The sequence below is a fragment of the Vidua chalybeata genome, chromosome 2, assembly GCF_026979565.1.
Source record: "Vidua chalybeata isolate OUT-0048 chromosome 2, bVidCha1 merged haplotype, whole genome shotgun sequence".
NCBI lineage: Eukaryota > Metazoa > Chordata > Aves > Passeriformes > Viduidae > Vidua > Vidua chalybeata.
The window spans coordinates 116,561,847-116,575,716 of NC_071531.1; the positions used below are offsets into that span (position 1 = coordinate 116,561,847).

Below are 13,870 nucleotides of genomic sequence, written 5' to 3' on the forward strand. Positions count from 1 at the left end.
CTGTAAAATTCTAGTTGCCTCAAAGAAGCTTTTAAATAAATCCAGATTTTGAAAGGTGTTTCTCTGGCAGGGGGTGGAACTGGATCTTTACGATCCCTACACAGTTCAGTGCTTCTGTGACACCTGTTTCAATGTCTGTGATCTACATAGAAAAATCAGAGTTTTCAAGAAAAAATAATGACAGACCACAAATCCTACCTTGGAATTCATGGATTCCAGCTAACTTTGGTGCATCCAACAGCCAGTCAGTGAGGGTTTGATTTCTGAAGGCAATACTTCGAAACTGCTTTCCCCCATTGACGTTCCATGTCCCAATGCAGACTCGGATTTTTTTTGGTTTTGCATACTTATAGAAGTTCTCACACATGCTCTTCAGTACTTTTACAGATGCTGCAAAAACATTTGGAAAGACATTACTTTTGTAGCAGATGTTTCAGAAAACTCGGCAGTGAGATCTTTCCAAGGTACGTGCACAGACAAAGTTAAACTGCGAAAGCACAAGGAATGCAGCTTTCCCAGGGGAAAGGACCCTTAGAAAAGGTGACTTAGAAAAGTACCCTTTTTCAGTCAGTGTCTTACCCACACACATTACTTGTGTGGGTAAGACACTGACTGAAAAACAGCAGCAATTTGTTCAGAATTATATAGAGAGAAATAATACATGAAGGAAGCAAGTCCCATGTTTTATAAATATCTGTTGTTCTTTCATCTCATCCATGACTTTCTAGGGAAACCATCATTTTTTGTACATATCAACAAGGGTATCTGCCTGATTTTCACAGATTAAATTAATGAAATCCAATCTCTATCACAGAACATATATGCAGATATATTAATTTCTGGAAGTGTTGCTGATACACTACAAGCACTAAAATAGAGAAGGTACATTATTTCATCGTATCAGAGTATGTCTATTTAAGCCACAAATCTGAATTATTTTTATATCAGTTGAATTCCTAAAGATCTGCTTTAGTGAGGACAGTAGGCTAGGATTCAAAAAAATTAAACTAATTTCTCTGTCCCATCAGCCTTTCCCTGTGCCTTGTTTTTATCTGCCAGATGAAGAGAGAGGAATGACCCATATGGTAAAGGACATTGTGAGAAACACAGAAAAAAAAAAGCTGATTCAATGCTCAAGTACTTTACATAAATTATATTATTTTGCCTATTTTGAATGTTCTCATGGTTATCAGACTCCAAAAGAACAATATAAACAATATTAGGTGGAATTCTTCCTTCACTTGTTGCTGTCTTGAAAAATAGTCAGTTACTGGGAACACTTAAATTTAAATTCCCCAAGTAAGATGATTAGTGAGCTGCTGCTGTCTTTTCAGTTATTCCTGGCTACCTGGTTAAAACAAAAATCAGGTATTCTCTATCCCTATTGGGCTTGAAAAAAACTGGAAGCAAGAGAAGAAAATATATTGTGTTTGTTGGCTGCAAATGCTTTCCCTGCTGAACAAATCCCACATCCATAAATGGGCCAACCACATAGAAAAGACAATGAACTGGTTGGTGTCTCCTTGGGGTGCTCCAAGCAGATCATGCTTGGGATCATACTCTCTTCATCAAAATCCAGGGAAATGAAATCTAGAAAACAGCAAGGAGCCAACAGGATACCTGAGCCCTCCAGGCAAGAGCCAAATATGGGGTCTGCTCCTGACCCACACTCCAGGTGACCCCAGCCAGGAAGTCCAGCATGTGCCCAAAAGGCCACAGAGGGTCCACAGAGCACCCAGCAACTGAAGGGAAACAATCTCAGGAATGCTGCAGACACAACACATCCAAGAACCCAAATCATCCAAAGTGTTGGCTGAACCCCAGGAGCCCAAGCCAGCATCGCAGGCAGCTGTGCAGGACTGCAGGGATGAGCCTCTGCAGCACTCTGAGTGAGTTTAAGAGCAGAGTTTGCACGTTCCTTGTCTGGGGTTCCATCTTTTTCTTCTGAAAATTTACTGGATTTCAGCTTCATTTTAGTTACTCCAAATCATTCAGCTGCTACTGAGCAGCTTTTAAGAAAAAGTACAAAATTTCATTATTGCCTATTTAACTCCTGATGTTGTTATGAGATCCTAATGTGAAAAGCCTTACCAGGTTAGACTCTAACTTTAGAAGTGAATTGACAACAAGCTTATTACAAACAAAAAAATTATATATTTAAACTAGCAGTCTTTCTAAATTGTAGAATGATTCTTTTTTATAAATTTGAGTAATTAAAAATTCCTACTGCTTTCCAAAATACTGAGTGAGCCAAGTGCTTTTCAGAGCACCTGAGACTATGATTTTCCTACATGATTTTTTTTCCTACATGATTATCTAGTTATTTGTCTTTTCAGCAAAATTGTGCCTCTCTCTACAACATCAGAAATCTAATCAGTTACATTTTCTCTTATTTGCAGAAAAAACACTTTGACTGCTGCTCTTACTAGGCAAGCAGAAATTTGGAAATCAGTTCTACAAAGGCAGCGTTAATTTAAAATTCTGTTTGGAATATTCTGTGCAACTGCATGGAACTGTTGGAACTTGATGGAACTGTTTTACTGAAACATCCAAATTTCTGTAGGAATATTTCAATATATGCAATTTGTACCCAGCTGAAACCCTGAAATGCCAAAAAAATAGTTGATTTATAACTCTTACAAAAATAGGCATTCTAATAAATAACAAAAATGAGACATAAATAATAATACCAAAAGCAATTGATAAATATATAAAAAATAGTTGGCTCTTCCTTCCAGAGTTATAAGATAGAAGGTGATACCATCAGTGAGTGTGACCAGTCATTCCCATAAGCACTTGGTTACACTGACAAAATGCCAGTGAATCACTTAATATCAGACATACATTACTTGTGACTCAGATTTCATTCTTTAGATACTCACTAAGAGTTAAGTAGGTAGAGTAAAATACATATAGGAAAAGCAAAATTGGCAAATGAAAAGGCCGTTTAAATTTGCTCAACACACAGTAAAATCTGAATAGAAGAGCATTAGGGATATTTTATTTTAAATAATGGTTTCTGGGAACAAAAACATTAAGTGCTGTACAGCTGACAAGTTTCCTGCATGACCACAAGCATGTGGAACCTTCTAGCAGCAAATAAGAAGAAATTACAAATGGTACTGAAGAATTTCACCTCTTATCCTAAACAAAGCAAAAATACAGAAGCTTCCAAATCAGATAAAAAGGAAAATTCCTTTGCAGCCAGAGCATGTGCAAAAATAAACCCCTGTGAATTGGTTACCTCATTTCCTAACTCGCACCCAAGCTCAACTGCAACATTTTTCACCTCTTATATTCTCACTTTTATTGGATTAAAGGATGTTTTAGGGCACAGGAATGGCAGACGCGAACACCACCAGGAAAATGTGAGCCCATAGCCAAATATGACACAAACAGACACAAGAAAAGCCAGAGAACAATAACAGCTGGTCAGGCATTTGCAGTTTATTTTACTGTACTATACTATACCTGATTGTAATGATTGCTCTGAAACTACGGATGCAGTAAGAGGGAAACAAGAAAAGATTAGTCAAATAAGTTATTGCCTTTTAGGATTTTACAGCAATGTGTCAGAAAACATGCTGTTAATATACAATTTATTACACATAACCATTTGCATCAGTTAAAGCATATGTTTTGTGCTGCAAAATCTACCAAGCTTCACAACAGGATTAGCAAATTCTCTTTTCCTCCTTTATTAATAATGGATTCACACATGTTGAAGTACCCCACTGGTTAACTTGCCATCTAGCACAGAATGCAGAGAGATTGCAGGGAAGAGGGATTAATGCTCCTCAGCTGTCAGGAGCTGCAAATATGTAAACGACAGCTCGCATTCCCAGAAAAAGTGAGAGGAAATGAAAACAAATTTTAACTAATTTTGAGGTGAGGCTGATTTACCAGGTTTCAGATATAAGAAAAAAACACAACAACATGAAACCTTGTGCTAAACAAATGGGACAAAAACACTCCCTCGACCTCCACATCAGATGAAGATGTGGACCCTCGACATGAAGACTACAACTGGGCAACTATTTTCTTCTTGAGCCAGAAATTTGCACTGGAGCTTTGACGTATTTTTCCTCATTCTAGGTTAAGATGTGTCTGGGAGAAGGAAAAAAAATTGAAAATGAAAATTTAAGAATGTTTCCCTAAAAATTGCAGTAACCCAGAACATTATTACCTGGGATCTTGGAAAGAAGACTCAAATTTAAGTTCCTTCTTTGCCCAAATATGAGCTCCTGTAATTCTGATGTCCCAGGAGAGGACTGACCACAACCCTATGACTGACCCACTATTTTCCTGCCCACCAGACTTGCAGAAGATGGGATTGACTGCAGTTCTGGGGACCACAGAGGCTACACCTCTTTGAGGATACAGGATGCTGGTTCAGCACCCCGTTCTCATGAGGGGAACCGCATTTCTGGTACAAAACCCCCGAGACTCACATGGGTGCTCTGCACAAGCAGAGTTTCTTATTGAAATCTCTCTGGTTTTGATGTAGAGCTTCACCCAAAAAATCCCAACCAGGTAAAGCAATTTCTGCAGCATGTTAGTTTGGCACTATTAGCAAAGCAGAAGTAACTTCCATTTTTTAATAAGCCAAGAGAACATAAAGTAGCATTTACACTTTCCAACAGTGCTTTGAAAACAAACTTGATACAGCTTTCTTACACCAAATAGTTATCAGAGATTAAAATCCTGAAAGACACATACCGCGTAAACTGCTGGTGGTTAAGAGAGCCCGTGCTTTATCTGCTAAATCACTATTTAGGGTATTTCCCAATAACAAAACATCAATGGCCTCCTGCTTGGAGCTATCAAAAAAGTTATTTTGGATCGTTCTGGTCACAGAACGAGCACCATCCTTCAGCTTTCCAGCCTGTTAGGGAGGAACACGTATAGAATATTTTATGTCGGACACTGCTCACAATACATTGGCAATATTCAGTAGATACATGTAAACTGTGTTAATGATTTTAAGGGCTAAGGCAATTTCCTTCTTTAAGTGTTAAATCAAGTTGTCTGAGCCTACTGTGCTATATGTGCTTTCCCCCCACCCCCAGATGCTAAAAAACACAGTAATACCTACAAGGCATATCTAACAAGCAGATTTAAATTAAACAAAATAAAATTAAATACTGCAGGGAGGGGAATTTTTTTTTTTTTCCTAAACCCTAGGTCTTTAAAAATTAACTTGATATAGGGCCATGTTTAGACCATGACAGGGATTTTGGGCTTTTCCCCAAATAGTGAGAAATGAGCAAGCATTCAAGTCCAAATGCCATGACACGTGAATGTATATGTTTATGCACTTAGGAGTTCAAAATTCACATTCTGGAATATCCATGTTAAAAACAGAGAGAGCTTTGACTTAAGACTGCCCTTAACTTGTTGAAATAACATGCAAGTCTCATGCAGCATCCCAGAAGGAACACAGACACTAATACATGGCTACAGACACACCCAGACACTGTCTCTGCACACTCTGGCCTGACTGAACCACAGTCCAGAGGAACAGTGTCCAACCACCTGGGCTAAACAAGGGTCTCCAGAAAAATGTGCTACTGATGCAGATGTACCTGAGGGACACACACACCTGAAGGATAATGTAGCTAACACATAATGCAGTCTTCTACTCGATTCCAAACCTGGCAGTGTTGACTTGGGCACACAAAAACACCTGTTGTTGCATGTGCTTTGCCTGTGAGAGGTGTGTGAACACACACTGCTGCAGGTACATGAAATACAGACTGTGATCCATCAGGGATGCTGCAAGGGATTGTGTTGTTATAAAAAAATACTCCCAAGTTTACAGCTTGCATTGTCCATGAAAGCCTCTTAAATGCATGTGGAAAGAAGGCAAAAGCTTAACAAAACTACCCTGGGATTTAGTTCTGTGAATTGTACTAGACAGCAAGACAGAAGCTACTCTTTTGGCAAGGCTAAGTGGCTTTGGCAGACAATGGGGATGAGCTGTAGGGAGCACTCTGTTGCAATAGGTTTTTGATAGGATGCACTCCCTTCCTAGCAGACAACGCACAACTGGTGATCCAAAAAACCACACTCACCATTCACATATCAGGCAATTAATTGAAAGGAACCCCGAGAAAGCAAAAGAAAGAGCAGGTAAGGAGTTAGACGTAACGAGTATTACAATACTTTAAAAAGAACTGGTTTTCAGTATAGAAAGGTATATTAACACACTTAAGGTTAAAATAATTTTCTCTTATGTTTCTATATTCTTACTTCTAAGTATTCTTGGTCTTTGAAGAATCAAACTGACAAGTAGGAAATGGAACAATTTCAGGCATCAAACTTTTCATTTGAAAAATGAGAACGCAACTTAAAAACTACATTTTAAAATATATACTCAGAGTACTCAAAAACATACTGAGTCAGGTTTAACTGAAACAAGAGCAAGTATTGTATGGTTTTGCAAGCATTAAAGATCCTCTTTGAATAGACTGGTCTCGTGTCAGAGATGGTTGATTTGATTTATGAGATGTGGTACTAATTAAGAGTTGTCCCAGGGCAAGGATCCAGCATTATGCCAAAGACAGCAGAGTAAATGTACTGTCGTGGTTTAACAAACCAGGACATCTACTCTGTGTTTTAAACATTAAAAATGGAAATGTATACATTAAATGCATTTTTTAAAGTTAAAAAAAATAGTCAAATGAACTAGATTAAGTAGATATTTATTAATTTAGGAAAATTAACAAAGAAGGTAAAATGGCAAAGTCAAGACAAGGGGAGACACCCCATAAAATACTTACTGCAGTTTTCCTGGCAGTCTAAGTGACATTTTTGTAAGAAAATAAAAGTAAATATCTTGAACCAAATTCCATTCTATAGTAAAATACAAGAAATTCCCAAATGAAGAAGTCTTGTGTGCACCAGTCAAGGGGCAGAATAAGCAACAAGTTGATTTGATTCTTTTGTTTTTACGTATTTTACTGTGACACCTCCTACATGAGCAGAGAAGGACCCTGGCACTGTGTGAATGAACACATGATGGAAAATCCAAAACAGCTGGCTATGGGTACGTAGGCTCTAACATGGAATGAGAAGCAGCACATTCTTTAGCAGAAAGAATAGTGTGAAAAGACATTCTTGAAGGAACTAAGGGCAAAAATTGCTACAGGTCAACATTTGTCTTGACAGGTATCACCTGGCAAGGGACAGGATTCGGGAAACAAAAAAGCAACATTGTGAGAAAAAAAAAAGGCAGACAAAACAAGTTGAAGAGAAACATTACACTGTCATGGAGCATGGAACTGTTCTTACAGCGTTAATAAGCAAGGTAGAAACAAAATTTTGGTTTTTTTTCAGTGACTACAAAACTAAAAAGAAAAAGCTGAACAAACATGCAAACAAAACCCACCAGGCTACAAGAAGATTAGTATTAACACTATAAAACATTAAAAACATGAACAACATCCCATCAAACACACTTGAAAAGGAGATATAGTGAATGGAACTGAAATAATAGCAGGAGAGGTATAGAAACAAAAGTAAAAATATTCAAAGAAACTAAAGCTAATTTGAATATACATTTTTCTGAACTATGTTCCAAAGAAATATAAGATTTCAGACGTATCTGTTCATACAGAATAGTGTTATGTGGGAGGCAGGAGCATGGCTAGGAAGGGATGTAGAAGAACAGGACCTGGTTATCAACAGAACCAACCATTTCAAGTTAATTTTTTTGGCTGGTTGGGTTTTGTTTGGGATTTTTAGGATTACAAAGAGCACGCTTTTTAAAGAGAAAATTTCATCATTGCTATATTAATAGCAGAATTTATTAAAACCCATACTGAACACTGCTAAAGCATTTGAGAAGATGTACTTTACCTTTGCTTTTCCTTCAAGGGCTCCAGTTCCAGCATAAATTTTACTGACAGAATCACCATTCACAGACCACATGGATCGGAAAACTTCCTGAAAGCGAGTAACTAACTGAGGCTTCTCAGCTAATCCTAACACCTCCAGCTGTTTTGTCAGCATCTGCAACAGGTGAAGACAACGTTAGCAAAAAAAACCCCAACAAACCAATCCAGAAACAAACAAAAAAAACCCCCACTTCAAATATATTTCTCAAAAGGCACATCGTACTTTTCAGCATATATGCACAAAAGCCCACAAATCTTGGGTTTATATGTATCATTCTGAGCAAACTGTCAGCATAACATGCTTGAAAGGCTGCATCATACATGTAATTTAGCACCAACACTGCATTTTCCTTTGAAGATAGGTAGTAATACAGGAAAAAAAAATTATGCAGCTGATTTGTGGATGTTTTTATCTTGAAGTTCACCAAACTAAACACAAAAGCTATTTTCAAGAGCTTTTCAAATTCTTTAAAACCTTAGGGTGTCTTGACAACAAGAAGAAGGAGCCTCAAATAATAGACACAGAATGGCAAAGGCAAAATGCTGGAGGTTGGGCAGGAATCAACAAAAGATACAAAAGGAAACTTGCATAATAAAATGAAGAAGAAATATACAAGAAGTTTTAGAAATTGGGTGCTTGCTCTTGTAATTTTAGGGGGTCATCTAGAGTTCAGTACCTGTTATTTTAAGTATCTATTGTAAATAAGACTTCATATATCTCATTTAATAGAATTTTAAAATTAAGTAAGTGGTTCTTCAGGATTAACCATTTCCCTTCTTATTAATTCGTTTTATGCTTTTAGCTCTCATACTTTAGCTGAAATCATAATTTAATTCTCATTGCTGAAAAATCTGGCACAGCTGGTTTAGAAAAAAAAGTTGTATTTATGCAGTTCTTAAAAGGATATGAAAGGAAAAACAGAGCTAGATAGCTGCGTTTGACATGTAAGTACTCTACACATCAAGAATGTAAAAAGAGGGTCTTATGCCATAGAAAACTTGTGTAAATGCAGCAGCCAAGCACTACATAGTCCAGAATCAGATAGGTCTCTTTTAAAACCTTGTTTTAAATTTTTAAATTAAAAAAAAAAAAATTTAATTTTAACATTTTTAAATGCCTTGTAAGTTGTCACAGAAATTCCTCTTAAGAGGAGAATTTTAACTCAATAAAATTCAGAAAACAGAAGGATAAAGATTTTCCTAGGTTTGACCTTGCAGCATCCATTATTTTTTCATTTTCAAACATGCTGAAGGTTTTCCCTCTGGAAGTCAGAACAAGAAACAGCTCACACTAGAAACACACCTGCGAAAAGTCCATTCACCCTTCCCAGGGAAGATGACGCTGCTTTTACAGCCCAAGTGCCCCAGAAGCAGCAGCTGGACATGGGTTTCCTACCTCCAAGCCAAAGAAGGCCTGCACACTGTTTGTTCTGTCCAGACAGTCCAAGCAGTTGGTCCTGACAGTGCCGCTCTGGGATCTGTGCCAAGGACAACAGGAGAGGGAAAACAGCTGAAACAACTCACTTAACACACATCTCCTCCACAGAGGCAGGGACAGGGAGATCTGAACCAGAGCAGTAAATCAGGGCATTGTCAGTGCCACGTTCCTGCCCCACAAGGACATTTATAAACGTGTCAGCAACAGAGGGTGAGCTTGCTCCACATGCTCACTGAGCACAGCCCAGGCATTTTCTGCAAATAACATTAATCCTTCTGCTTCGGTTTCTCCCAGCCCTCCTTGCTTGCTTGGTTAAGTGCCATGCAAGATTGAGGGTTTTTTTCAAACAATTCAACTAACACACTTCCAAAAAACCTCAGAGAGAAATAACTCGTAGTTACAACAAAAATGAAAAAAAAAAAAAAAAGTACTGAGACAGTTCTTGAATTTTATTTAACAAAAAGTAACTATTTATGATATAACTAAAGCCAATTCCTATGCCTCACTACTTGCTCATAAAAATGAAAACAAGCCTTTCCCCTTTAGCTCAAGAGATGTTTGAGGCCCACAAGCACTCAGAACTGCCCCGCTTCCTTTGGGAAAAGCCCAGTAACTCCTGCTAGAAAGCTCTCAAAAGGATCATATTAAGCCACATCCATGTGCTGCTTGCTCAGCTAGGAGTACAAAATTCTAATAGCTCTCCCAAGGACACATACTTATCCATTCCTTTTGTCATTCCCACTACACACTTTGTCCACCAAAGTCAGTATGGTTTCAGCACCTTTACTTTGAGACCTAACCACAAACTGCAGCAAGTTCTGAAAAACTTTCTTCGAGATTTTTTTTTTTCCTTTTGGCATTACTATCTCTGCATTTGATTTGAAATACAAAGCAAAAAGCCTGATATTTCCCAAAGGAGATGGTCCATGAACTCACAAGCATTATAACTACCTTTTATTAACACCAGTCTTTGAGCTGTCACATGCCACAACTTTTTTTGTTTTCAGTCTGTTGAATTTTGATTTATGATGGCATTATTTGAATCCTTCAACAAAAAAAAAAAATATGCCACTTTTAAAGCTTTTTGGAGCTCATCCCCTCATCATTCAGCAGCTCTTTCTCAGGGAGAACCGCACTCAGCACTTTGCTCTGCATCAGTTAAAAGGAGTAAGGTTGTGGAAGGGAGAAGGAATGTTGCCTGCTTCTATCTCTGCTTCTCTTTTTCTGCTGAGATAAGCATAGCCTTTGCTCCAGGAATCAGGAGTAAGTACAGAGCAGAACAGGAAACATGCATCTCAATTCTGCTTTGAGAGAATGGACTTTCTCAAATGGGGGATCCAGGCACAGACAAAAACACTGTCCTAAACACGAACATTTACAACACACAGAAAATGGTTATGTTCCATCACTGACGGAAACACGCAGCCTGTTACACAGGAGGATGGGAAAACAGACATTAATTCCATGTGGCTGCCCACTAGAAAAAGGACTATCGACCATTTTCACAAAATCCTGAGGTCAAAGGCTTGAAATTAATTCTTGCCCCTTCAATGTCTCACAGAGATCTTCTTTAGAGATTTTTAGAACATACACAGAATGAGAGAAGATTTTACTAGAGTAAAGTAGGTGACTCATATTTCAGCTGTTAAGGATTTTCCAGGATATACTAAAACCACAATAACAGAGGCAACATCCTTTCTCTTATCTTCTTGCTGAGGGGTGAAACACATCACAGCACCACAATTTAATCTGAGGAAAGTTATACGCACAAACCTTTTCACTTCCTTTCCATCAAAATAAAAAAATCCACACTCTAAGAATTTCTGGACTTGAGGTTTAAGCACACTGTGTAGTTTTTCTGCCTTTCCACCTTTAACCATCTGATGATAGTCGAAGTTCACCATTTTGATATCAGCTGAATGTTCAGATGCTTTCAAATGGCTCTGGTATCATAAACAGAAAAAAAAAGTATAAATATACCAGTACCTGAACATACAGAAGTAGGAGCTAAACAGGAGATTACAAATATTTTAAAAGTTGTTTTATTAGCTTTCTTTTAGGTAAAATGAAACAACTTTTATTACACTTGAAACAAATCACTCAGAACTGATTAATATTTCACATGTATTTTTGTTTTCCTTGTCACAAAGTCAGGTTTTTCCCTTACTACCCTAGGGGTCACCAAGGCAACCCATGGCCTCTTCTGCCATTCAAATGTTTTCACTTGGAAAAGGTTGTTTCAGTGAAATACCTTTCTACCAACAGCCACTGACATGCCGGTCAGCAAAGGGGATTGAGTAAACACTTCACCAACTACTGCTGGCAAAAAACCCACCCAAATTATTTAGGTTGCTGTGGAGAGTGGCTCGAGCAAAACTTTCCCTAATACTCCCTGAAAAATCCTTAAGTGCCCACACAATGTCTATTGGAAAAGCCCTGGGTATTGATGCACATCGGGGAACGCTCCCGTCTCCCACCACGAGCCGGATACAGCAAATGTCCCAGTGAATGCCCCAAGCTATTCAATCACTACAATACAGAGGGAAAAGGGAGAGGGAAACAACAGATGGCTACTGACATGTTCTCTGGCTTCAGACAGAACTCCTCAAATGGTCAGCATTTATGAACTGCAACATGAGGTTTTCTTTTAAACTAGTCAGTGGGAATTAATGAGAGCAGCCACTTACAGTTATCATCTTCTGAACAAACATTTCCTGCTAATCATGAGGAAGCTCCATATTTAAATTGATAAATTGTATTTTTAAAAAGAAACATTAAGGGATATATCTATTAATTTCAAAAGAAATATCTTTAAAAGAAACATCACAGCATTAAATATCATAAAGTATAATGTATTTATCTATCAATTTTATAGTGTAAAAAAGACTTATGGTTTCAATAAGGCACTAGTAAGCATGAAATATGAAAATAAAAATTAAAATCCCTCAACATTGTCACATTGCTGTTATAATTTTCCAGTACAGTAACCAATCTGAACAGAAACAAACAGGAATTATGTAGAGAGCTTTTAACAATTCATTTCACACCATGCATCTTAAGCAGTGCTGTTAGGATAAAATCCAATTTTAGCTCCCAGAGCACAGCATACCTGGGGGTTTGGTTTCCAAAGGCTATGTAAAAGCTTCATGGCAAACAATCAAATTCCAAGAATATGCACAGTGAAAGAGCTGTCATACTCACCTGGAAGGCTTTGCTGAGCATGTGCTCCCCTTCTTTTGCCCCAAGTAAATTTACAATAATTTGCTTGCCATATAAATTTTTAAGAGTTTGGAAATGCCTGTTAACAGAAGAAAAATTCCACAGTCATTTTCTGGCACACAAAAAATTAACAGCCAACACCTGCAACACTGAGAAGTTGCGAAGTATTCAATATCAATTTTATTCACACTTTCCAACAAAGCATTGAAAGGCATAAGTAATCCCCAGGAAGTTCCCAGCTTTGCTGAATTCCACATTTTTACAAAACCTCCCATTTGGAATAACATATCCCATCTCTGTGATGCAGCAGACCTTACCAGAGGTTTTTAGTGCATTAGCAAAAACTTTATATGTTTTTTACCTGTCGAAAGCTGGTGCATTCGCCTCGAAACCCCGTGACATCCTGACACGATGGGATCCCACCTACAACACCAAGAGTACATTAAATTGTCTTGTTTTGAGTCAAACACACGTGAATGTTTCAGCAGTTCTACTGCAAAATGCTGGTATGTCTAAAGAACCTAGAGTCCCTGTAAGGCACAAACTTTTTTTAACCTTTCCTGTAAAAAATGTGTCACAGTAGTAGGAGCTGAATCAGTCCCTCTTTCAAGAAAATTGTGATGAAATTCTATTACAGTAACTCTTGATCCTTATTGACTTCTTGAAAAGACTTCTCCTCAAGAACAATTCAGAAGAAAAGAAGAAAACAGCCTCTTTGGATGCCCTCAGATGAGCCATTTAAAAGAGGAAAAAGAACTTCAAAGAGGAGACATGGAAAAAGGAATTGACGTTCAAGTGGTGCGCAAAGCAACTTTTAGATTTGAGAGAAGCAGGTTTGGTGAGTCACAATTGCACCAACATGCTCCCAAAGCCTCATCCTCACAGGCAACTGTGAAGAAGAGCCCAAAGGCTAGTATGAATAAGAATTATCTGTATAATTAAATTTATCTCCTGCTTACCTGCAGTCCTGGCTGTTCCCAAAATAAGGGAACAGATCCTCGAATCTGTATGAAAGATGACACAGAGTCATCCAAATATATCACCTGTTAAGGAAAGTAAAGCATAGTATTAATAATTACCACAGTGTAAGATTTTAGAATTCTTAGCCTTAACTAAACATGGAGCAAATAAAATATATTTACATATTACATATTCCACACTACAAGCTAAAATATTGTTTCTGAGACTCTGAACCCACAAAGTCCCACAAAAAGTTCTGTCACTCTCATGCTCCCTTGCAGAATCACAATTCACAGATGTGTAAGGAAATACAGCTTTTACTATTTGGGCTTGAGTAACTTCTGCACTAGGAGTA

The 13,870-nt window shown here is 37.8% G+C and overlaps 1 protein-coding gene and 1 long non-coding RNA gene across 11 annotated transcripts in view; one reads left to right on the plus strand and one right to left on the minus strand.

The window, feature by feature from the left end:
- The window catches only part of LOC128784837 (uncharacterized), a 32,760-nt gene extending 24,802 nt beyond the window's left edge, over positions 1-7,958 (plus strand). Inside the window, exons 3-4 of the long non-coding RNA XR_008429640.1 lie at positions 7,171-7,309; positions 7,879-7,958. This is a non-coding gene — a long non-coding RNA (uncharacterized LOC128784837). The remainder of the gene's footprint in view (positions 1-7,170; positions 7,310-7,878) is intronic.
- The window catches only part of SYNJ1 (synaptojanin 1), a 49,945-nt gene that overhangs the window by 23,752 nt on the left and 12,323 nt on the right, over positions 1-13,870 (minus strand). For 6 of the 10 annotated variants that reach the window (XM_053936754.1, XM_053936753.1, XM_053936750.1 and 3 more), the window contains exons 6-14: positions 13,515-13,598; positions 12,917-12,978; positions 12,538-12,634; positions 11,110-11,279; positions 9,295-9,376; positions 7,861-8,013; positions 4,720-4,885; positions 3,472-3,495; positions 199-390 (exon numbers count right to left, since the gene is read on the minus strand). In XM_053936754.1, coding sequence (XP_053792729.1) covers positions 199-390; positions 3,472-3,495; positions 4,720-4,885; positions 7,861-8,013; positions 9,295-9,376; positions 11,110-11,279; positions 12,538-12,634; positions 12,917-12,978; positions 13,515-13,598 — 1,030 coding nt within the window. Of the gene's footprint in view, positions 1-198; positions 391-3,471; positions 3,496-4,719; positions 4,886-7,860; positions 8,014-9,294; positions 9,377-11,109; positions 11,280-12,537; positions 12,635-12,916; positions 12,979-13,514; positions 13,599-13,870 lie in introns of those variants that run through there. The other 4 variants (XM_053936748.1, XM_053936757.1, XM_053936749.1 and 1 more) reach the window with 3 other exon arrangements.